Source organism: Heterocephalus glaber, unplaced genomic scaffold (assembly GCF_053883595.1).
Source record: "Heterocephalus glaber isolate CG9 unplaced genomic scaffold, H.glaber_assembly_v1.0 deba00001429, whole genome shotgun sequence".
Classification (NCBI taxonomy): Eukaryota; Metazoa; Chordata; class Mammalia; order Rodentia; family Bathyergidae; genus Heterocephalus; species Heterocephalus glaber.
The window spans coordinates 33211617-33234235 of record NW_028258294.1 but is presented as its reverse complement, the minus strand read 5'-3'; the positions used below and the strand labels follow the sequence as shown (position 1 = coordinate 33234235).

The 22619-nt window shown below is 45.4% G+C and overlaps 2 protein-coding genes across 13 annotated transcripts in view; one reads left to right on the top strand and one right to left on the bottom strand.

Annotated features, from left to right (window-relative positions):
* The window catches only part of Bace1 (beta-secretase 1), a 27052-nt gene extending 7317 nt beyond the window's left edge, over positions 1 to 19735 (top strand). The window contains exons 2-9 of one of the 2 annotated variants that reach the window (XM_004856670.4): positions 11568 to 11656; positions 13076 to 13160; positions 14002 to 14139; positions 14805 to 14939; positions 16053 to 16154; positions 16502 to 16651; positions 16918 to 17089; positions 17771 to 19735. In XM_004856670.4, coding sequence (XP_004856727.1) covers positions 11568 to 11656; positions 13076 to 13160; positions 14002 to 14139; positions 14805 to 14939; positions 16053 to 16154; positions 16502 to 16651; positions 16918 to 17089; positions 17771 to 18012 — 1113 coding nt within the window. In that variant the 3' untranslated portion in view covers positions 18013 to 19735. Of the gene's footprint in view, positions 1 to 11567; positions 11657 to 13075; positions 13293 to 14001; positions 14140 to 14804; positions 14940 to 16052; positions 16155 to 16501; positions 16652 to 16917; positions 17090 to 17770 lie in introns of both variants that reach the window. The other variant, XM_004856667.4, reaches the window with a different exon arrangement.
* The window catches only part of Rnf214 (ring finger protein 214), a 45246-nt gene continuing 37068 nt past the window's right edge, over positions 14442 to 22619 (bottom strand). For all 11 annotated transcript variants that reach the window (XR_002386812.2, XR_002386815.2, XR_002386810.2 and 8 more), the window contains one exon: positions 14442 to 22619. Coding sequence is in view for 5 of the 11 variants with exons in the window: in XM_087212417.1 (XP_087068543.1) it covers positions 22554 to 22619 (66 nt within the window). In the remaining 6 variants the exon portion in view is untranslated.

The window sequence follows — 22619 nt, the reverse complement described above, 5'->3', positions numbered from 1 at the left end:
GGGGAGATTTGGAAGATAACAAGAGTATTTATGGGAATAGGAAAATTGGCAGCAGGGCATGGTTTAGTAGTGCTGCTACACTATAAACTTGTGTTTATTATTGGAATATATACAAAGTTTCTTTTATACATTCTATAGGTACTATTTTATTGTTTACAGAAATTCCTGCAATATTATTCAGAGCTTCCAGCACAAGAAATGAGGTTTGAGGGCTGGGGATTTAGCTCAGTGGCACCGCGCCTGCCTTATAAGCACAAGGTCCTGAGTTCAATCTCCAGTACCAAAAAAAGAGAAAAAAGAGTTCTCAGCCATAAAGAACGAGAAACTAGAGTCATTTATAGCTAAATGGATGCACATTGAGGCCATAATCTTAAGTGAAATAAATAGGACACACATGTGTAAATACCGAATAGTTTCTCTAGTATGAGAAACTGAAAGTGTAAATAAGGATTAAAACGAATAATTGATAATTTGAAATAGGAAGAAAAGGTCTAAAGGGGTAGGGGAAGTGGGAGGGGAAGGGGAAAGGAAAGAAGGGAAAGAAAAAATTATGAAAAAAGAAAAAAATGGAAACAAAGTCTATGTAAATAGGGAAGGGTGGAGGGGGTGAAGGGCACACAGGTAATGGGGAAAAAATAAGAACCAAGATACATCATGTACAGGTACAAGCACCCAATGATAAATGTAAATGTATTGTATACCTAAAATGTACCAACAAAAGAATTTAAGCAAAAAAAAAAAAAACAAATAACAATGGGGAAATCTAAGTAAGATTAATGAACTGTGTCAAGGTCAATATCTTGGTTATGATATTGTAGTATAGTTTTTGATGACATGTTAATTTAAAGTAAACCATGTAAAGGGAAAAAAAGAGAGAAAAAAAGAAAAAGAAATGGGGTTTAAAAGGTTAAACAATTGGTCAGTGGCAGGCAGGTAAACTGAAACTCTGTCTCACTCCTTGTTCTCCCTATTATGCCATTGTCTTGGGGGAGAAGGGTTTATTATGAGCATTCCTCTTCCATTCCCTGTAATGCTCACTTATATCTCCCATACCACATGTATCATAATGTTATAACTGTTTATTTCCTTCATGAAACTTTATGCTCTTAAGGCTGGGGGTATAGCTCAGTGGTAGAACACTTGTCTGGCATACACAAGGACCTGGGTTTCATCCTCAATATTGAAAAATAAAGCTCTCGAAGGAACTCTTTTTAATTTTATTTATTTTGCAATATCTTATTTCTCCTATATTCTAATGTCTATGACAGTGGTGGTACACACCTGTGATCCTAGCACTCTGGGAGGCTGAGATAGGAGGATTGCCACAAGTTTGAGGCCAGCCTGAGCACTCATTTTGATGATTTTGGGGGGTGGGGTACAGGGGATCAAATTTGAGACCTTGTGCTTGTGAGGCAGGCAGTGGCACCACTGAGCTAAATCCCTGGCCCTCTGGGCACTTATTTAGAAAGACTCTCTTGTAAAATAAAAAAAATAAAGGACTGGGGATGTAGCTCAGTGCAAAGACTCTAGATTCCATCTGTAGTAGAGAGAGAGAGAGAGAGAAAGAGAGAGAGAGAGAGAGAGGAGTCAGGGAGTCATCATCTCATTATGATAGTATAAGCATCACTGATTAGACAGGATAATAATTTGATAGGAGTGAAATTTGGTGATAGTCAATTAAGTGTAACATATTTATTGAGGAGCTTATGTGCAGAAGAGAAAAAGAAGGGTATATTCTCAGCTGTTGGAAAGCTCATGATTCAGTATGAGACAGACATAAATATACAAGACCAGGGCTAGGGTGTGACCCAGTGGTAGAGCACTTGCCCCAGAATTACCCCACTACACACACACACACACACACACTTTTTTTTTTCTTCTTCTCCAAATGCTTTTTGCACAAATGGAAGAATAGGGGATCTTAGAAATGCAAAGGGGCTCCTGACTGGGCATTAGGGGAGTGGTACTTCAGAGGGAGATGCATGAACTATGGTGAGAAGTCAGAAGCTTTGGTAGGGATGCTGAGGGGCTGAGTGGAGCCTGAGTGGACACAGTCCTGAGTCCTAATAAGTACATGGGAAGAGGGATAGTGTAGTCTAATTTTCCTAATTTTAGGAAAGCAAGTTCAGTGTGGAGGAGGACTTGAATAGTCTAGTGCAGTGGGTGTCTGCTGGGATACAGAGCACTGAAGGAAGCCAGTGTCAGTGAAGGTAGAAAGGACAAATGGTCTTCAGGGTTCCTGCATTCACACAGCAATTCCTTCTCTGCCCCAATGAGATTTAAGAGATGAGAGAGGGAAAAAGAGTTTGCTTTCTTGTGCTTTACCTCTCTGACTTTGTGTCAGAAACACAGTGAAGGGGACAAGGTTTTAAAGCACAATATGGTTTAACAAATTCCACATAATTTTTTTTGCTTTAATTATGCCTTTATGGAAATGAAGAAATTAAGTCCCCCCATTGTCCAAAAGGGTTTTCAAACTGTACTTTGCAGTGTTCTCTAAAGTGAACTCAAAGGTAAAGGAGAAAGTTCAGGGAAAGATTAGCAAACAAAAACCTTCTTGTCACCTAGCTGTCTACTCACCTACCTGCCCCAAATCTACTAACCCTCCCAGAATAACTGGTTTTATTATTTTTATACAGTGGATTTGGGGTTATATTTTATTTTAAAAGAGTTTTTATACTAAAAAAGATAAAAATCTTTGAACTCAAAGAACCTCTCTTCAAATTGAACAAAGGAGGCAAGACCCCAGCTGGCTACCCAATCCTCATGATCATGACTGGTTCTCCTGGGCTGTTTCAGGTGGCACACAGGCCTTTCCTAGACCCCTTCTACACTGCACACTCTCTGCCTCCTCGGTTCAGTAAAGATGAGCTTATTTGGGAGTGGAGGAGGCTTGAAGAAGATAGTACCCTCTCCCTGTGGTAGAGGGTCAAGAGCCCTACTTGAGCATGTTCACTCAATAAAGAGCAAAGCAGAAATTCTGGTTGGAAATCCAGAAAGAGGAACGTCTTCAGGGAAGCCTCCATAAATTCTCTCTGCTGAGAGCCATCTCCCTTGCGTGCCTGGGCAGTGGTGAGTTCTGGGAAGAGGCCAGACATTGTCCTGGTTCTGGAACTACACTGAGATTCTTCTAGCAGGATGGTCCCAGAGGCTGGAAAGCCTTTATTGATGCCTTATCTTAGGCATCCTAAGAGGGGAGAGCTAGGTGTTCTGAGGAGAATGCAGAATCACTAGTGCTAGTGGGTCCTGACGCAGTGAGTGGAGATGCCTAACTGCTTTCCTCACAGATTTAAAAACCCATGGAGCAAGCTGGGTGAACTATACTTCTGCCATACCTACTTGTCCTCTTTCTCAAATCTGAGCTGTTGTTACCCTGTGGATACCTTCTCTGCTGCCCACTGTAGCTCTACTGCATCAAGGCTGAAGATCTCCTTACTTAGCCTCTCAATGTCATGAACACCACCACTTACTCCTTTCCAGTGCCTGTGAAGACTTTGCCAAGGAGTGAGCTCTAGAATTTCCCAGTGGCTGCAGCAAAGAAGCCTGGGCGCTGAGCATGACCCAGGGGCCATGAAGGGAAATACAGCATGTGTCAGAGATTGGGTTCATTTTCCACTGAGGACAGACCAGAAGATTAAAACCACCATAACCTGTGTGTGGGACAAGGTTAGACAACAGGAAAGACTGACAATGAGAAGCAGGTAACTCACAGCTGTTGTGATACCTTGTAGAGCAAGGTTTTTCCTGATGATTTCTGTAGAGGCTGAAGGTATACGATAGGCCTCAAGAGCCCACACAAGGACTCAGGGTGTATGTAGCTCAGTGGTACAGCACATGGTTAGTATGCATGAAGCCCCAAGTTCAATTCCCAGCACACTCCCCTTCCCAAAAGTTTGAAAGCCATTATCTTAGATCTGTCTACATTCATCATTTCATTGAACTAGGAAGTACTGATAAGTTCTAGTTGAGCTTGGCTGGACACTGGGGAGAAAGAGCATTCCTGGCCAAAGAGGGACGTGCACCCTAGAAGTCTGATTTGGGGTGACCTAGCCACCTTGGGATTCCTTTAAAACCCAGCCTGAGGTAGGGTAAGTGGTGCTACCAGATACCCATTATGAGCTACTGACTGGAGAACAAAGTGGAAGGCAGGAGATATGCTTGGGGAAGAGTCTATTTGTGTAGAATCAACTGATTTATTCAAGGTGGAGGGAACCTGGACAGGACCCAGTTGCTGGACTCACTTTGAGGCAGGAGCTGTTGGCCCTAAGCCACCCCCAGCTGCTGACTTTAGGATCCTTGTGTCCGTCCTTGCCCCTCTCCCAGCCTGGGGCAAGCTCAGGTCTGAGCATATTAGGAAAGCAGACGAATCTGACTTAGACCACTCTGGGACCACAGAACCCTGGAGCCACCACAATGCCTCTAAGAACCAAAGGCTCCCCAGTGGACATTCAGTTAATGTGCCATGATTTGCCAGGCATCAGTTGTCATGGTCACTGTGCTCAGTGATCATGTACAACACCAGGTTGAGGATCACCCCTGCAGAGACCCTGGGGCTGAGAATTAAGAGCAGGAGTCTGTAGGATCACAGGGAACCAAGAGCAGGATGAGGCAATTACTCTTAGCTAAAAAAAAAAAAAAAAAAAAAAAAATCAGGGCTGGGGAATTTAGCTCAGTGGTTCTGCCGCCTGCTTCCCAAGTGTAAGGTCCCGTGTTCAATCCCTGGTACCAAAAAAAAAAAAAATCAGTGTGGAGCACCTACTTGGGAACCTACAGGATGATTAGGAGATAAGGTTACAAAGGCACCCCACCATTACAGAGCTCATAGTATGTGGGACAAACAGACATTAAATCAATGATTAAAGATTAGGTGATTATTAACTAGAAAAGCCCAAACAGGGGCTACTGAGGACCTGCACAAAAAGGAACCTAATATCAGCTTGAGCATCAGGGTAAGACCTTAGGGGCAGGATGTTTGTGACTTGACAGTTGAAAGGGAGTTAGGCAACACAGCAAGAGAACACGCTGGGCAAAGGAAGGGGTATATGCAATGGTGGGCAGCTGAGATCATCATGCCACTGGGAAACTTCACAAGACACGCAGTGAGGAAGGGAGAGAATGGCAAGAGATGTTTGCTGGAGTTGATGTATGGTTGATCAGATACTCCCAGGGTCAGGGGTCCTGAGATTTAATTCAAATTATATCAGTTATCTGATATTGGGTAACAAACTATGCCAAAATATAGTGGCTCAAACAACAGTCATTTTTAGGATTCTGTGGGTTGGCTTGTGGTTCTTCTACAAGTCTTACTTGGGCTAACTCTTATAGCTGCAGTCAGGTGGCATGACAGCTGGGGGCTGGACAATCCACGCCTGCTAGGCCTCTGGCTCCGTGAAGTCCTTCACAGAAGGACTGAGCTGCTTTACACAGAACCTCAGGGCAGGATTCCAAAAGGGCAATCCCCAGGCCTCCTGATGTCATGTTGGCCAAATCAAGTCACATGGCTGAACTCAGTGTCAATGTCAGGGGCTCTGGCAAGGGTATGGATACAGGTGTGTATGACTCATCAGTGTGACAATCTACCACATACTTCCTTTCCAAATGGGAGACACAGGAAGGTCAAGGAGATGAAAGACCACAATTGAGGGATGGTCAGGACCAATGGATTCTTGTCCTAGCTTTATTGCTTATTATGTAAGATGGGTCAAGTTTCTTACTCTGTCTGTTTCCTTCTCTGTAAAATGGAAGGCTTCTATATCTCAGCTTGAGCTAAAAGGATCCTTACACAAGAATATAGAATATAGAGCTTTTCCCCTCATTGACTGAGAGGCCTATACAGAAGGAAATAGACTTCTTTACTAGGAATATTGGGGAGGTAAAGCCCTTGCTGCCAGAGGCTTGTTAAAAAGGTTTTGAGGTGTTTGCTGTTTTTGTGGTGTTGGGTATGGAACCCAGGATCTTATGCATGCCAGGCAAGAGCTCTGTCACTGATCTACATGCCCAGACTCAGTTATGGGTTCTTAACAATTACAGATTGTTGGGCCGGGTATTTAGCTCAGTGGTTCTGCTGCCTGACTCACAAGCGGAAGGACCTGAGTTTGATCCCCGGTATGCCCCCTGCAAAAAAACAATTATAGATTGTTCAAGATGGGAAAGAGCCCTGTCTCTCCAGGCCAGTGGACAGATGCCTCCTGAAGGCTTTTTTCATCTATAAGAATCTCAGCTATCGCTGCTGGAAAGAGCTGGGGTCAAGACTGGTGGCATTTAGAGAACAAAGGGCTCACACTAAGTTTACCAGCTCCTTATCTATCTCATCATCCCAGATTATTCCTGAGTGTGAGCAAATTGAGCAGGTGTGCCTCTCCCTATGGGGCTTGTTAGCACTCCCCTTGAAGCTGCCTCCCGTCCAAGGTCCCCAGGGGCACATTTGTTTATTAAAGGATTGGCACTGACCTAGACCTGACCCCAGGTTACAGCCCTTGGGCATCTGACTCCTGAGTCTGCCTAGGCCCAGGAACAAAGAAGATGGCTTCAGCATCAGACTGCCCAAACCTGAGGAAGCCCCTTTTGAGCTCAGGTTGAAGAGTGGAGGGGATGAGTAGACAAGACTGCAAGTAAAAGGAGGATGGTCCAGCCAGAGGGAGTGGCCAGGGCCGCAGCCTGCAGGGAAGGCCCAATGCTGATAAGTGAGGAATTGATAAGGAATCTTTGGGGCTGGTGGGCACAGGGCTCAGGGAAATAGAAGACAAGCATAGGCTGGGTATTCAGGTAGGCCAGACTGTGAAAGCCCTGTAGGAAAAGTTAAAAGCTGTAAGTTTTCATTTTAAGAACAAAATGAAACCACTGACAGAAGGGTACTGTGGTCAAGTCTGCACTTTAAAAAGATCACTCCAGCTACAGCACAGAAAACAGATGACAGAGGTCAAGGGTAGATTGCCAAGACCAGCTGAGAAGCCACAACAATACTCCAGGGTGCGAGGATGCCAGCTAGGCTGAGGTAGCAACGGAGATCACAAGGAATGAACACACTCAAGAGTGTTGAAGGAGGTTAATTGGATGTCACTGGTTGGTGCACTGGAAAGAAATAGAAGAGGGCTGGGGATTTAGCTCAGTGGTTAGGAAGTCTGTGAAGTTTCCTCCTTATAGAACAGCTGGATGGTGACACCATTCACTGATAGAGGGACCCCTGGGAGACAACCAGATGGACAGGACTTCATAAGGTCAGCTTTCGACATCCTGGATTTGAGTTATCTTTGAGGCAGTTCAGTATGTGTGTCTGGAGCTCAAAGAGGCAGAAAGGGGCCAGTGTGAACAGCTTCATGATCTTGGGTTCCAGGTGAGATGTGTAGGGAGAGAGGAGGTGGCCCAAGTCCAAGCCTAGATGTGAGCCTGTGAAGGAGAAAGGAGAGGACCTGAGAACTGATATGAAAAATCTCTTTTGTATTTGGTGACATAAAATCTTTGGTAATTGTAGTAAGAGTTGTTTGATAGTGGTGGGATGAGGCAACCCTAGTTTTAGAATGGATTGAGGAATGAGTGGGAGGTGAAGAAATGAAGACAGCTTGGCTGAGATCTTGGTTGTGAAGGGAGAAGAGAGAGAGAAGATAGCTGGAGGCGGGTGTGAGATGGAGGAAGTTTTTGTTGTTTTTTAATGAAGAGACTCAAGCATTTGTAAATGCCAGTGGGAAGAATCCAGATTTGATGGTGCTGGGGAGGAGGGGTGGGTGAGAAGAGGCAGGATGCTTGGATCTACCTGAGAGAAAAGGGATCATGAATAGGATTAAGTGTCAGAGAAGGGAGAAGACAGGGATGAGAGAAAGGATGGGCTGTGGATTGGCACGATTGGTTGTGGGAGAGGAGAGTGGTGGCATTTAATAGCCCATCTTATGAACTAAAAGGTGAGGCTTCCACCACTTATTTCCTTTCTTAGGCTACCCCTAATGGGCCTGTTCCATAATGAGTGTGGTAATTCAGTACTCCTGTCTCAGCCCCACCTTTGAAAGGCCTCTGCAGAGCAGGAAGGCAGAGGAGCTGCCCAGGAGCTCAGGTAGCAGTGCTGAAGGACAATACCAGAAATCACTTCTCAGCAGCAGGACAACATGCAAAGGGCAAACAAACATTTGCTGTGGAGGGAATGAATCTCAATTGTTTATTTTGGTTTCCCATTTTTTTGTGGAGGATGAAGAGGGGCGAGCAGAGAGCAGGAGGAACCTGAAATCCTGAGATGGGGATGGGTGCAAGTGACAGGAGTGAGTGGGGCCTTCCTTCCTGGGCTTGGCCTCCTTTGAGGTAGAGGGGGAGAATGTTCTCAGTAGAAAGAGAAAGAGGGCCGGGGATTTAGCTCATTGGTTTTGCCGCCTGCTGCAGAAGCACAAGGACCCGAGTTCGATCCCTGGTACCAAAAAAAAAAAAGAGAGAAAGGCTGGGCCAGAAGGGCAACAAGAGTACCCAGGGCCTCCTGGCTGGGAGGGAGCCGCCTGCAGAGAAGAGAGGAGGGGAATGGGGCAGCAGGAGGGGGCTTCGACTATAGAGGTCCCCAGATAAAGCTCATTTCAGTGTAAAAAAGTAGCCCCTCCGTTGCACAGGCTACAGGGATGGTGTTAAGAAGACCTTCTGTCTTTGGAGTTCAGGCATATGTAATACGAGGCTCTCCGCCAGTGCTGGGAACTAAGTCCTGGGATCTGGGCGGGGGTGGGTAGGTGAAGCTTTTTTTTTTTAATCATTAACCTGGTTGATTGAAATCTGAACGGTGGAGCCTCCCAGCTCTATTGATTTTCTCTGAAAGCCCAGCAGCTAGAGCGGGTGGCTGCCCAGAGACCAGGGAGAGGAAAAGGTAAGGGTAGAGGAAAGGGGGCAGGGAGGGAAATGGGAAGCCAGCCAGGAGCCTGGGGCTGGAGAGGAGGAAGGAGGCAGGGTTGGAGGGTCAGAAGGTGCAGAGGGATCTTTGGGGACAGGAGCGAGGTCAGAAAGCCTCAGCAGAGAAGTCAGCCCAGCCACAGAGGCACCACTGAAAGCAGAGAAGAGCCAGAGAGGATCTGGCAGAGCACAAAATCAAAGCTCAGAGAAGCACGGTGACCTGCTCAAGGTGATAGGGTCAGAGCCTGCACCAAACCCAAGCTCAGCTGACTTTACTGCAGTGAGGAAAAAGGACACAGAAATGAAGGCATTAAAGTCAGTAGAAAAGCTGAGATGGAGGATGTAGAAAGTTGGTAAGAAGGGAGATTTGATTTACAGATCACCATGTCCTCTGCCTTCTTTTTGTTCATAAGAGTGTAGCAGACACAAAACCATGGCTCTGTTCTGAGGGAGAGATCAAGCCATCAGTTGTTACTGAATTAGGCCTGCTGTGCCCTGTGCACAGTGTGCCAATCACTGAAGCAGTAAGTTTTGCCAAAGAAAAGTTATCCATTAGGCAGTTAAAGGTGAGGATGGGGAGACCCCAGACTCAAATCTGCCTCCCGGAGGACAAATTTTAGGAATATTTATAGGGTCAAAAAATAGGGTTGCTGTCGTTCGCATCTGGAATTTCCTGTAGAAGCCCATATGTGAACAACTTGGTTCTTAGTTCGGTGGTTTGGGAGAGAGATGGTGGAACCTTTAAGAGGTTGAACCTAGTGGGAAGAAATCATGTCCCTGGCGTGTGCCTGGAAGGTTAATATTGGGACCTGACTTCTTTCTTTGCTTCTGGCTGCTGTAAAGTGACCAGTCTCCTCAACTACACATTCCCAACATGATGTACTATGCTGTTGAAGGCCCATTGCAATGTGGCCAAGCAACCTCTAAAACTGTGAACCAAAATAAACCTTTTCAACTTTTAAGTTGGTTTTCTCAGGTATGTTTTTTTTACAGCTGTGGAAAGCTTACTAACACAAGGCATGGGAAAAGGTGATTAGAAGCAGGGAAAGAGGAAGTAATCAGTGGTCTCCATGTGTGTAGTCAAACTTCATGGTTCTTTATAGAAAGCATGTTCAGAAAATGGCAGCATTAGTAAGATTCATGGATGGAGTTTTTGGCCTGCTAATGTCAAAAGGTCATACACAAGTACCGTATACTTGTGAAGGCCCAAGGGCCGGGGATTTAGCTCAGTGGTTTCGACGCCTGCTCCACAAGTGCAAGGACTCAAGTTCGATCCCTGGTACCAAAAAAATAAATAAATAAACAAAAATTTAAAAATAAAAAAAGAATATGTTCTTTGGTTTTTGAACTTTAGGTGGGGGGACAATGGCTGAAGCCTCTTAAGAGAAGGGAAATTCTGTAGTTTGGGTTTTGGTTGTTTTGGGAGTTTTTTGGTGCTGGGGGCTTAAACCCAGGGCTTCACACATGCTAGGCAAGCACTGTGTCACTAAGCTATACCCAGAGCCACAAGGGGGAAAAATGATTAATATTCTTATGGGGACTGGGTTATAAGAGGAGGAAGAGGAAAAAGGTAGAAGAGATTCTAGGAAAAGGAGTTAACAGCAAGGAACACAGAGAAAACGCCTATTCACTTAGCCAAAACCAGGGCCCTGACAATTGGGTTTCACCAGGATATCACAGGGCTCCTGCCTCCTCATTATTTCTGACAGTAAGACACATAGGTCTGTGTAACTCTGAGAGAGAAGGGGAGCCACATTCTGGTGGGCAGAGGACAAACATATCCATGGGGACTGATGTGCCGTCCTGTTCCCCACAACTCCCCCTTGTTAGTGCCAGCTCCTGTCTGAGCTGCAGGGGGATACACTAGTCCTTCCAGGGAGAAACATAAAAGGAAGGGAAGAGGCTGACTCTGAAGACAGAATTGGTTGGGTGCACAAAGAGAAAAGCCATCTGATGGTACAGAGAAATGGGAACGGTGACCACAACACACACACACCTCTGATGTCATAAAAAATGTTAGGATTTTCAGATAGAAAGTCTCTGAGGCCGTGTTGTTACTGGGCACTTAGGTTCATATGTTCAGGTTTATCCACTTGCCGCCAACCAAATCAAAGGAGACCATATATTACATTTGGGTAGAAAGGAGAAGGGATTTATTCAAAGCTAGCTCCCAGGAGATGGACCAGCCCAATTGCCTCAAATCACCATCTCACCATATACAGGTGTACTGAGGTCTCCTATAACAGGGAAGAGTGGGTGAAGGAATACAAGGTAACAACAGACATTTTCAGGCTAATTCCATCTCTTCCTCTCCCTCCCTCAGACCCAGACCACTCTCTCCCTTGCCTAAGGGAATAAAATTGAGCATTACTTCCTGGTGCAGATCTGCATGCTTTGTCTATTCCTCTGGGGGTCCGGGGTGAGAGGTGTGTGGGGGTTATGCCCTAGGCCTAAGGAAGTTTGGAAGCAACTTGACTCCAAAGGAAAAAAAAATCTAACTTTTAAAGCTCCATTTTGCAGTGCCAGTTAGTGTGGAGAGTGCTGTAGGACTCCAAATTTCTGAGGTTATGGCACTAGTGAGTGGCAACCTGGCTGGTCCTGGGTCATGGAAGCAGACCCTGGACATTCCAATGGGAGACTGGCTACGGTGTGAGGGACCCTCGGCTGCTAAGTGCAGAAGTGCCTAAGTCGTCTTTTTCTGCTTTCTCTGACAGCTCAACATCCTGGTGGACACAGGCAGCAGTAACTTTGCAGTGGGGGCTGCCCCCCACCCTTTCCTGCATCGCTACTACCAAAGGCAGCGGTGAGTCCTGGGAGGGTTGGGGTGGGGAGGGATCCAAGGAGAGTTGGGAAGGGCACAGGAAGGAGAAAGGCCTGGTCGGTCCTCAGGTCCATTCTCCCATGGGGAAAGGGAAGAGAAAAGGAGAGTGACCAGGAAAGGAGGGTGAAGAGGGGGTATTTGAGAGCCATACTATGGGAAAGGGTAAATTGAAGCACAGCTTCCATGAAAGGGATGAAGCCTCTGGCTCCCAGTGCCATCTCCACAGCTCATTTTCTACCTAAATGGAGAAGTGAGGGCACTTCACCCACATGCCCTCAGTGCTTGCTGTTTTCTAATAGCAGCCAGGGGTAAGCCAACCAGGCTGTATCCATAACTCTTTTGCTGTGTCCTCATCCTGGAGCCACTCCAGATGGCTGTGCATGGTCCAAGGACATGAAGGAAAGAACCTTCTATAATCCCCACTGCCTGGACCCGTATCAGGGATTGAAAGCTAAACAATGTCTTCCCTGCATTAGCCCAAGTGCCACCAGCTGGGTTTAGCTTACTGGTGAAAGGGAGAGTTGGAACTGAGTTTTTAGGTGAGAGCTAGTGAGGGGTGGTCTGGAAGCCCTCTTAGCATAAAAGCAGGATGAGGAAGTGGTGAGAAGACATTTAATACCTGAGTTGTCTTGTGTGTGAGTAATTGTATCCTAACTTTGGACTACTAGGCAGGTACAAACCCCACCCCCTTTCCTGACTTCTTTCCCCCCCCTCCCGCCAACATCCATTCTGAAGAAACAGAAAGTGGGGTACAGGTAGGATCAGTGTAAGAGCATTCATTCACAGTCTTTGTCCCAGTTCTATCACTGCTCCGGTCAAACCTTGGTTAGTGGCGTGATAAACAGAAATGGGGCACCAACACTTTGATGAGTGTGCTTTGCCAAGTGGTGTGCACTACCCACCTGCTCTACTGAGATACTTACGCAAATTTCTCTAGCAAAACTTGCTGCAGAGCTTTCACATTCACCCTGCCTGGAACCTTCTCCACCACTCAGATGGTACCACCAGGTCCCAAGGCAGCTAGAGTGTCAATGGCTCCTTTTCTCTGGGAGCTTTTTGCAATACAGAGGAGGAAGAGATGCTGGCTAGCTGTCCCCACAGAAGCAGCAAGCACAATGCACAAAGCCTAGCTTGTTCTTCACAGGCCTGAGCTCCAGATCTAGGAATGTGAGCTCTGCAGACAGGAGAGTGAGCCCCAGTGAGCTCCCCTCATCTGTTTGTAAGGAAGGTCTTATTACATTCTGTTCTGGAAAGTGGGTTTAAGAGATGTTCTCCAGAGCAGCCTGAAAGCAGACTTTCAGGATGCCCCTGAGCTAGGTGGCATTTGAGAGTATGTTTGATCCTGGGACTCCATACCAGCTGTCATGTTTATGCATCCAGATCTTTGCCTCCTTTCCACAGATCCAGCACGTATCGGGACCTCCGGAAGGGCGTGTATGTGCCCTACACCCAGGGCAAGTGGGAAGGGGAGCTGGGCACCGACCTGGTGAGCATTCCTCATGGTCCCAACGTCACTGTACGTGCGAACATCGCTGCCATCACTGAATCAGACAAGTTCTTCATCAATGGCTCCAACTGGGAGGGCATCCTGGGGCTGGCCTATGCTGAGATCGCCAGGGTGAGAGGAACAAGGCTGGCCCTATACGCTGTGTCTACACATTGCACACTGCATGCTACACAGGGAAGGAGTTAAGGGGAAGGCAGGGAGAAAATGGACTAAGGGAGGGAAACACATCAGTTTGAAGGGTTATTCACATTCAGGGGCAGGGTGGTAGTCTGCACTTTAATCCTTTGAGAAGGCAGAACTACAGTGAAAGCAGCTATGACAGGTACAGGAAAAGGCAGTGTTTTCTACGGACCCTAAGATCTTTTGTTTTTTTGTTTTTTGTTTTGAGACAGTGTATTGCTATGTAGTTGAAGCTGGCCTCCAACTCACAGCAATAACCCTGCCTCAGCCTCCAGAGTTCTGGGATTACAGGTGTGCTTTACCACACCCAGCTTAAATTTTTTGTTTTTATTTTGTTTTGGTGTGTGTGTGTGTGTGTGTGTGTGTATCCTAAGATATTTAAGAGAGGCTCTCATAAACCTGAAGCAGGTTGGGCATATGGGAATAAAATGCTCCTATGGCTCTGTGGGCCATACTTCCCTGTTTGCATGGCCACTGTCTCTTGCTAGCCCTCTCTACCAGAACTTATTAACTCAAGATGGTGATTCTGAAGGAACATCCCAAAATTTTTGCTTTTTCCTTCCAGTGTAGGTAGGAAGCTAGCCTCTGTCCAGCAGGACCCTCCATGTGAAGATTTACTCCTTGTCTCTTTCTGCCACAGCCTGATGACTCACTGGAGCCTTTCTTTGACTCCTTGGTGAAGCAGACCCACGTTCCAAATCTCTTCTCCCTGCAGCTCTGTGGTGCAGGCTTCCCCCTCAACCAGTCTGAGGCTGTGGCCTCTGTTGGAGGGAGCATGGTAAGTAGAGCTTTAGAAGAGTGGAGAACCAGGGACTAGAAGAGACATGGGTGCCATCTACCCACCCCCTTAGGGCAACAACGTGGTATTGGCTCTACTACTTCAAATCAAGAGAAACCTTTTTATAGTCCCCATTCCTACTTTTGTTTTCCATTCTTCTCTTCCTTATGTTATTCCTTAACAGGACTTCAGGGAATCTATGGTAAACTTCCAAAGGATCAGAAATGAGTAGGAACCATTTCAAAGGAAATGAAAATAAGACCTATTGAATTAAGATTATTCAGTCTAATAGAAGGCAGAGATATCAACAGTTTAAGTATTTATTCATTAATTAGGACAATGGTGAATGGATCTCCAACAAGCAGAGATAATAAAATTTGGAAGCAATAATCAATTTGTTCAACATTTATTTGCCAGTTTAGGTTTAAATAACTTTGTGTCAAGGGCTGATTCTGAAACAAATAATTAAGATCCTAGAAAGTCTTTTCTCCTGAACACACTTCGAGACAATAAATCACTTTGGGACATGATTGATTAGAAGCAGGAAGATGAAAAAAGTTACACGTAGAGGGCTTTGCCACCCCAAGATGTGACTGATCTGTCTGTCTTTGTGACTTTTTCTTCTCCTGTGCCGGCACATGGGTGCCTATCTCCTTCTCTCTTAGATCATTGGGGGTATCGATCACTCACTATATACAGGCAGTCTCTGGTACACACCCATCCGACGGGAGTGGTATTATGAGGTGATCATTGTGCGGGTAGAGATCAATGGACAAGATCTGAAGATGGACTGCAAGGAGGTAATAAAACCAAGGGGGAGCCAAGAAGAGAAAAGGGGGTAGATACCAAAGTATAAGGGGAGACCTCACATTGTGAGGTTGGGAGGATGAGGCCGAAGAACAGTATAGGACTGTGGAGAGGGTGGGGGCTGGGCTCAGAGGTCAGCTTAAGGGTCGCAGAGCAGGACCTGCCGTTAGGAACCAGGAACTGACAGAGTACTTTCACAGGGACCATGGGCTTATATAGTAAAGTGAATGGGGAAAAAAACCAAAACAAAACGTGGAACTAGCTCTTGTCTGGACTCTAGTCATTCATTGCCTGGCTTCATGGCCTTGGGCAAGTTGTTTGCAAGGCAGTGTTATAGGAGGTATACTACAAGAGTCCTACTTTGGAGTCACAAAGACCTGGATTTGAAGCTAGCTCTGCCATTTACTAGCTGTATGCCCTCAGGCTTGTTATTCTGTGGTTCAGTTTCCTTGTCTGCAAACAGAGGTAAAAACAAATTTCCCAAACACTGTATAAAAGGTCACAGACAACAAAGTGTTTATCCTTGTGGTTAGCAGTACCCAACAAATACTGGGTAAACCACTTGGGCCTCCTTCCCTAGATTCTTGTGTATGCTAAATTAGAACAGATATAAAAGTACTATTCGAAGTTAAAAGCACTATACAAGGTACTTTTTATTTTATTTATTTTTATTTATTTATTTATTTTTTTGGTACCAGGGATCAAACTTGGGACCTTCCGCTTGCGAGGCAGGCGACAGAACCACTGAGCTAAATCCCCAGCCCTACTTTTTATTTTAAAATTTGGAGAATGTCTGCCCATCCAAGATAAGAGCTAACATTTACTAAAGTGCCTCCTGTCTGCGACACATTATTCTAAGTGTTAATTCAATGTGTTAGTTTATTTAACCCTTACAGTAACTTTTGAGGTAGATATTACTATTATCCTCATTTTAGAGGCAAGGAAACTGAGGCACAGAGGTTCATTAACTTGCCAAATGTACATATTCAAGGTGGCAAAGCCAGGATGCCAACCTGGCAGTACCCCAAGCAGTCAAACACACCCTTCTATCTCTGCCTATAGCCTGGCATCAAAAAGCTCTTCTAACCCTCTCCTCTCCTTCATAGTACAACTATGACAAGAGCATCGTGGACAGTGGCACCACCAACCTTCGTCTTCCCAAGAAAGTGTTTGAGGCTGCAGTCAAATCCATCAAGGCAGCCTCCTCGGTCAGTGCACTAAGGACAGGGTACAAGAGATGACATGGTATCACAAGAAGTCAGTGACAATCATATCCTTCAGCAAGAGCCAAGATGACTACATTTAGATCTTTACACTTAAAGAGTTCTTAAAAACTGGTCTCCTGTATGGGACTGTTTGCTCATCACACAGTGCCGCTGGTACAAATTTTTGCCCTCAGTCTCCTACTCTCAACCCCTAATCCTTGGTTGTAGTTTACCTTTCCCTGCTTTGGATATGAGAAGCAAATGTAGGGCCCAGTCAATGTTATATGAAAACAGGAAAGCAAGATGATAGAGGCCGACTCCTCATTGTTATCTTTTTCTTGTCAACACAGACAGAGAAGTTCCCAGATGGTTTTTGGCTAGGGGAGCAGCTGGTGTGCTGGCAAGCAGGCACCACGCCTTGGAACATTTTCCCAGTCATCTCGCTCTACCTCATGGGTGAGGTCACCAATCAGTCCTTCCGCATCACCATCCTTCCCCAGGTATGTCCCTAAGCAGAGGCAGTGGGATCCCAGGAAGAGGACAAAATACGAATTAGAAGACAGTGAGGAGGCATGGCTTCCCAGATCTTGGAAGACAAGATAGATGAGTGTCCAATGGTAAAGGGGTCTTGGAAAGCCCAATCTCTCAGGGTTCAGGGATGGCAGAGGGAAGAGCTACCTAAGTGCAGCCATACCTAGAGGGCAGAGATGAGGTGAAGCATGGAGCAAGGAAGACACCCTGTCACCCTGCAATTGTTTACCTCTAGCAATACCTTCGGCCTGTGGAAGACGTGGCCACATCCCAAGATGACTGTTACAAGTTCGCCATCTCACAGTCATCCACTGGCACGGTTATGGGAGCTGTTATTATGGAGGGCTTCTACGTTGTCTTTGATCGGGCCCAAAAACGAATCGGCTTTGCTGTCAGTGCTTGCCACGGTAAGAGCACGGGAAGGAGGGGACGGTTCAATCCATAATCCCACTGTCAACAGTTAGGCTACTGGGCTCCTGTCAGTTTGGAAAATAGTAACAGTGGCCTCAAGCTAAAGTCAGCACAGTGCAAAAGCTGGTGTCAGTGCTCATCCTTCATTTATTTACTTATTTTATTTTTTGGTACCAGGAATCAAACTCGGGTCCTTGCACTTGCACAGCAGGCGGCAAAACCACTGAGCTAAATCCCCGGCCCTTTACTTATTTTATTTATGGTATTGCCTGCCCTGGTGAACCCTGCCTGGATTGGAAAGCTCTGCTGGAAACCCACTGCAAGAGCTGCCTGGGCCCCTTAGGAAGCTCTGGATAGAAGGGCAGCAGGCTGAACTTTCAGGCTGCCTGTCAGATGCACTAATGTAGGGTGAATGCTCCTGCAGAAAGGTGATAGGGGTTTCATTTCCACTCGATATGTAAACAGGGAAGGGCACTGCTCCTGGGGCTATGAGAGGGGAGACAGGCCTCCGCCTAGCACTGGCTTTCCTGCCTGCTCCTAAGTATCTCCACAATGAGGACTAAACAACTTTCAGAGCCTGATTTCAAGGTGTCACTATCTGGAAGTTCTTTTTGTTGTGTAACTCAAATTGCTCTATGACAATAAGAGCTATCCATTCACATCTGCCCTTTCCCCAGTGCATGATGAGTTCAGGACAGCAGCAGTGGAAGGCCCTTTTGTCACCCTGGACATGGAAGACTGTGGCTACAACATTCCACAGACAGACGAATCGACCCTCATGACCATAGCTTATGTCATGGCTGCCATCTGTGCCCTCTTCATGCTGCCACTATGCCTCATGGTATGTCAGTGGCGCTGCCTCCGCTGCCTCCGCCATCAGCATGATGACTTTGCTGATGACATCTCCCTGCTGAAATGAAGAGGCCCATGGGTGGAAAATAGAGATTTCCTTGGACCACATCTGGGTGGCTCCCTTTGGTCTCAAGTCGGAGACACAGATGGTGCCTGTGGCCAGAGCACCTCAGGACCCTCACCCACCCACCAAATGCCTCTGCCTTGACAGAAAAGAAGGAAAAGCCGACAAGGTGGGTCAAAGGGCTTGCACCTATAGGAAACAAGAGAAGGAAGAAAGAAGCACTCTGGTGGCAGGAATACTTTTGGTCACTTCAAACTTGAGTTGGAAATTCTGCTGCTTGAACCTTCAGCCCTGAACCTCTGCCCACCATCCATTTAGATTCTCTAGCCCAAAGTATTCTTTCCTTACTTCCAGAAGTCCTGGCATCACACCCAGGCTACCCCACTGAGTGTCTCTGTGGTACCCTAGCAGCGAAAGAGCCAACCTCATATCCCTGCTGGCCAAAGTCAGCAGAAGATACATAGTTTGCTATTTGCTTTAGAGATAGGGACAGTGTAAGCAAGCCTAACACTGATGGAAAGACTCCCTCTTGAATTAAACAAAAAGCAATTAGAATCTTTGTACACATTGGGCAGTTAAGAGGAGATAGTACAAAGACAGGGAGTTGGGATTAAAGATAGGAAAAACAGAAACAGCCACTCACCTGTCCCAGTTTTAGATCTCATCTCCAAGGCAGATGGAGATCTTATAAGATGGGTGTCATTTCCAATGTTTCTGTGGTGGCAGGCTTACCAAAAGTGAGATGGGAAGAAGGGCTTATCTAGCCAAAGAGCTCATTTCAAAGCTCTTTTAAATGAAAGGTGCCCATGAAGAAGTTCCACTTAACAAATGAATTTCTATTATATCAATTCCACTTGTCTCTACTTGAACCCTTTCTTCTACATATGATAGGTGCCACAGAAACATCCCAACCCCAAGGCCCTAGGTGCCCTATGGGCGAGCAATTGGAATATAGCAGGGCTGGGCGCTGTCTCATTGGTCACTCGTTCACTCCTTCCCCCAAACCCCTATTTCTCTGGAGCTTTGCAGCCAAGGTGCTAAAAGAAATAGAGATGAGACCTCTCCTACCTAACCCTTGCAAGCAGAATCCTGTAGATTCATTCAACTGGTATAGGGTTGATGCCTTATACCTCTACCTAGATTTCTTCCTGTTCTGCTATGAGAAGTGGTAAGATCTTCACACAATACTGAGTGGTTTCATTGCTTTCTTACCTTCTCTTCTGGCTCCTCCATTTATTTGGCTATAACACTGGCTAGTATTATATCAAGAATGTCAGAAACACAGGGCTTTCTGGCTCTGAGTCATTGCCTTCAGTATGAAGGCTACCTGGAGAAAAGATGGCAGCCTCAGGGCTTCCTTATTTCCTCACCATTCTCCTTGTTGGAGGCTGTCCTCTTCTCCCACCCTCTCCTCTGTGCCCCACTCCCAATGTACATGGTACCCAGGCTGGTTCTTGGGCTAGGTAGTACGGGCCAAGTTCATTTCCTCTCTATCAGTTCTACACAGTAGACTGTGAAACCAGTGTTAGTGGGAAAAGTTGAGTTTTCCCAGTTTACCTGCTGCATCCTAATCCTATCTGGTCTACATATTACTTCCAGGTAGGGGACCTGGCAAGTGTGGAATTGCCTGATGAAGGAGAAGGAAATACAAGGGGGGCCTCTGGAGTTGCTGGCCTTAGCCAGCTGCCCACAAGCCATAAACCAATAAAACGAGAATATTAAGTTATGGTTTTTTATCTGGGTTCTCTTCATTCCCACTGCACTTGGTGCTGCTTTGGCTGACTGGGAACACCTCACAACTACAAAGACTGACAGGAAGACTGGAGACTGTCCGCTTCCAACTCAGAACTTTCAGTGTAAATAAACTTCCAGAATTGCTACCATGAAATGAAAATGCTACATTCTGCTTTGTAATTTCTACTCATGTTGGGGAAAACTGGCTTTTCCTCAGCCTTTTCCAGGGTCTAAAACTCAACCCATTCATGAGTAAGTCTCATGTCCTATTTTTTTTCTAAGAGAAAACTTGGACTTTTTTTTTTAACAGTTATTTCCTTTCTACCCTGAAACTATAAACTCTTAAGAGAAAAAAATAATATTGACGACAGCTTCTTGGTTGTAAAAATATGTATTATATAGCTCTATTTTAAAATTTTGCTCCTGAAAAATGACTGTCCCATCTCCACACACTTGCATCGGCAACACTTGCTTATGGTCTGTGTAGTTTGTACCACTGTAGGCTTGGCAGAGGGAGAAGGGAGAACAGGGGTGACCACAACTTAAGTATTACTTCTGACTATTCCTGAACCAGAAAAAGAGCAATGATGAGGCCCCAGCTCCCATGTACAGCTCTCCAGAACACATATCCTCAGTCTACAGTTGGCTTTTCAGGAGCTTTCACCAGGATACAGATAAGCTCCCTGCTCATCCTTCCTTTTTTCTTTCTCTATGCCTTTGGCTTCAAAGACTTTTGGGAAATAATATATACATAATTTTTCCCCTTCAGGCAATTTGAAATTTCTATAACCTTGCTTTGGATAGAGCAGGACAGGGCCTCAAACCAAAGAAATAATATTCTTTGTATCCTTTCCAATTTCTAAATTTTCAGGGAACCCTGAAAGATACTATGGGGAGTCCAGGGCTACTGAAAAGTTGAAGGAAGAGAAAAATCTTAAGATGGCTGGATGTGGTGGCACTTGCCTATAATTCCAGCACTCAGGAGGCTAAGGCAGGAGGGTCATGAGTTGAAGCCATCCTGGGCTACATAGCGAGTTCAAGACCAGCCTGCACTACTTAACAAGACCCTGTCGCAAAACACAAACAAAAAAATTACAAGATAAAAAATGAATCCCCTAAGTGAAAAGAACAAAGAAACCAGTCTTCTATTTGGCCACTTTTCCTGTTCGTGGCAGTACCAAACTGGAGACACTAATATTTCACTGACCAAAGAAAGTAAGCCATCTGACCTCTAAAGAGTTGAGTACTCAAGCCACTTCTATCACTCTACAAGATGCCAAGGAGATCCTGGGAAATCCAGCTACTTAAAGTAATTCTGGTCAATAAACCTGGGCAAGTACTTAAAGAGATGAAAGACAAAGAAGGAAAATGGTTAACAAAAACAGAGAGAGAGAGAGAGAGGAGAGGGTTTAGTTGCATCTGAATAGAAAAGTCTTTGCCACCCTGACAGGGACTGCCAGTATCAATAAGAATTTCCAGTCCCAGAATGGGAACAACTCAGTTGTTAGTAATATAATGTCTTTTCCCTGGAGTGAATTTTTTAAGTTTAATTTCAAAAAAGGAGGAAACTAAAGCCATTTCCTGTAGGAGGAAAGATAAAAGGATAGGGGAAAAAAGTCAAAGGTCCAATAGAGTCACAGCCTTCCCATGTATAAAACCTAAAAGCCAGACATGCTCAATTAGCAGAGGTGGAAAATGATCTAGTTCCAGATAGCTATCCACAGAACAGACCATGTATAACCCTGAAGTCCCACCTCCCTTCTTCTTATCACTACGGTCTTCACTTTTCCCAGAGAAAGAAACATACATGTCTGCATAGCTTTCTTGCTTCAAAAATTAAAACCCAGCATCCCAAGGTCATTCTGCAAGTAATTTTGCACAAATTGCTTCACCCCAGTGCCTGTCTGGAACTCACCCAAGGTCACCAAACAACTTGGTTGTAAACCAACTGCCTTAACCTTCATGGGGAGGGGGTTAGCTAGATTAGGAGATCAGAATGAATGAGAAAAGATGATGACTTCACAAGACTGACCTATCAGAGCTTGATTAGAAGCCAAGCCGGTGGTAGCAAGGGATGATTTGACCCAGGAAAAACTGAGTTATGCTCATTTCTATCCAGGAAGTAGGGTAGACCGAAGCTTGTAGGAGAAATGGGACCTGGTTATGTTATTATTCTTGGACTGTGAATTTTACTGATGTAAAACAGAATATTCTGTAAACCTAATGTCTATGTATAAATAATGAACATTAACAGTAAAATACTCAATGAAAAGTCAAGCTATTAGGGTTACATTTTTCTCCTCGGAGTCTTATTTTATCCATTTGAAGTGGAGCAGCTAGAACAATACTGAGGATTCTGGAGGCTTTCGGTAAGCAAGGCAGCTGGTTGGACAGCAGGTGAGCACCAAGCTTCAAATCTGCATACATGAGCCTTAAGAAAATGAATTAGAGGCAGAGCCAAACCCAAGCAGGATGGCCTTAGAGCAACAGCAGCTTCCTAGATGTATTTGAAAACAGCCCTAGGGCAAGGATATCATAATTTCAAGGCCAAACTAAACAGTATCTTCCCTACAATCTGTATCCCCCAAAAGAGCTACAAGATAAGCAGGGGACAGAGTGTTTCTGCATTATATACATACTTTCATTTACGAACATTTCAATACAGACTTTCTATACACACATTACCTATATAATAAAAATGTACATGGCGTGAGTATATGTCACTGTATAAATATAGAGTTTTAGAAATCTTGAACCCGCACTTCCTGTTCACATCAGTTTCTCCTCTTCTTCCTCCCCAGTCAGGTCCATCATTTTAGAGTTGGACAAAAGGGACAAGTGTCATTTGTGTTGGTCTGGGCCCAGAATTTGATACA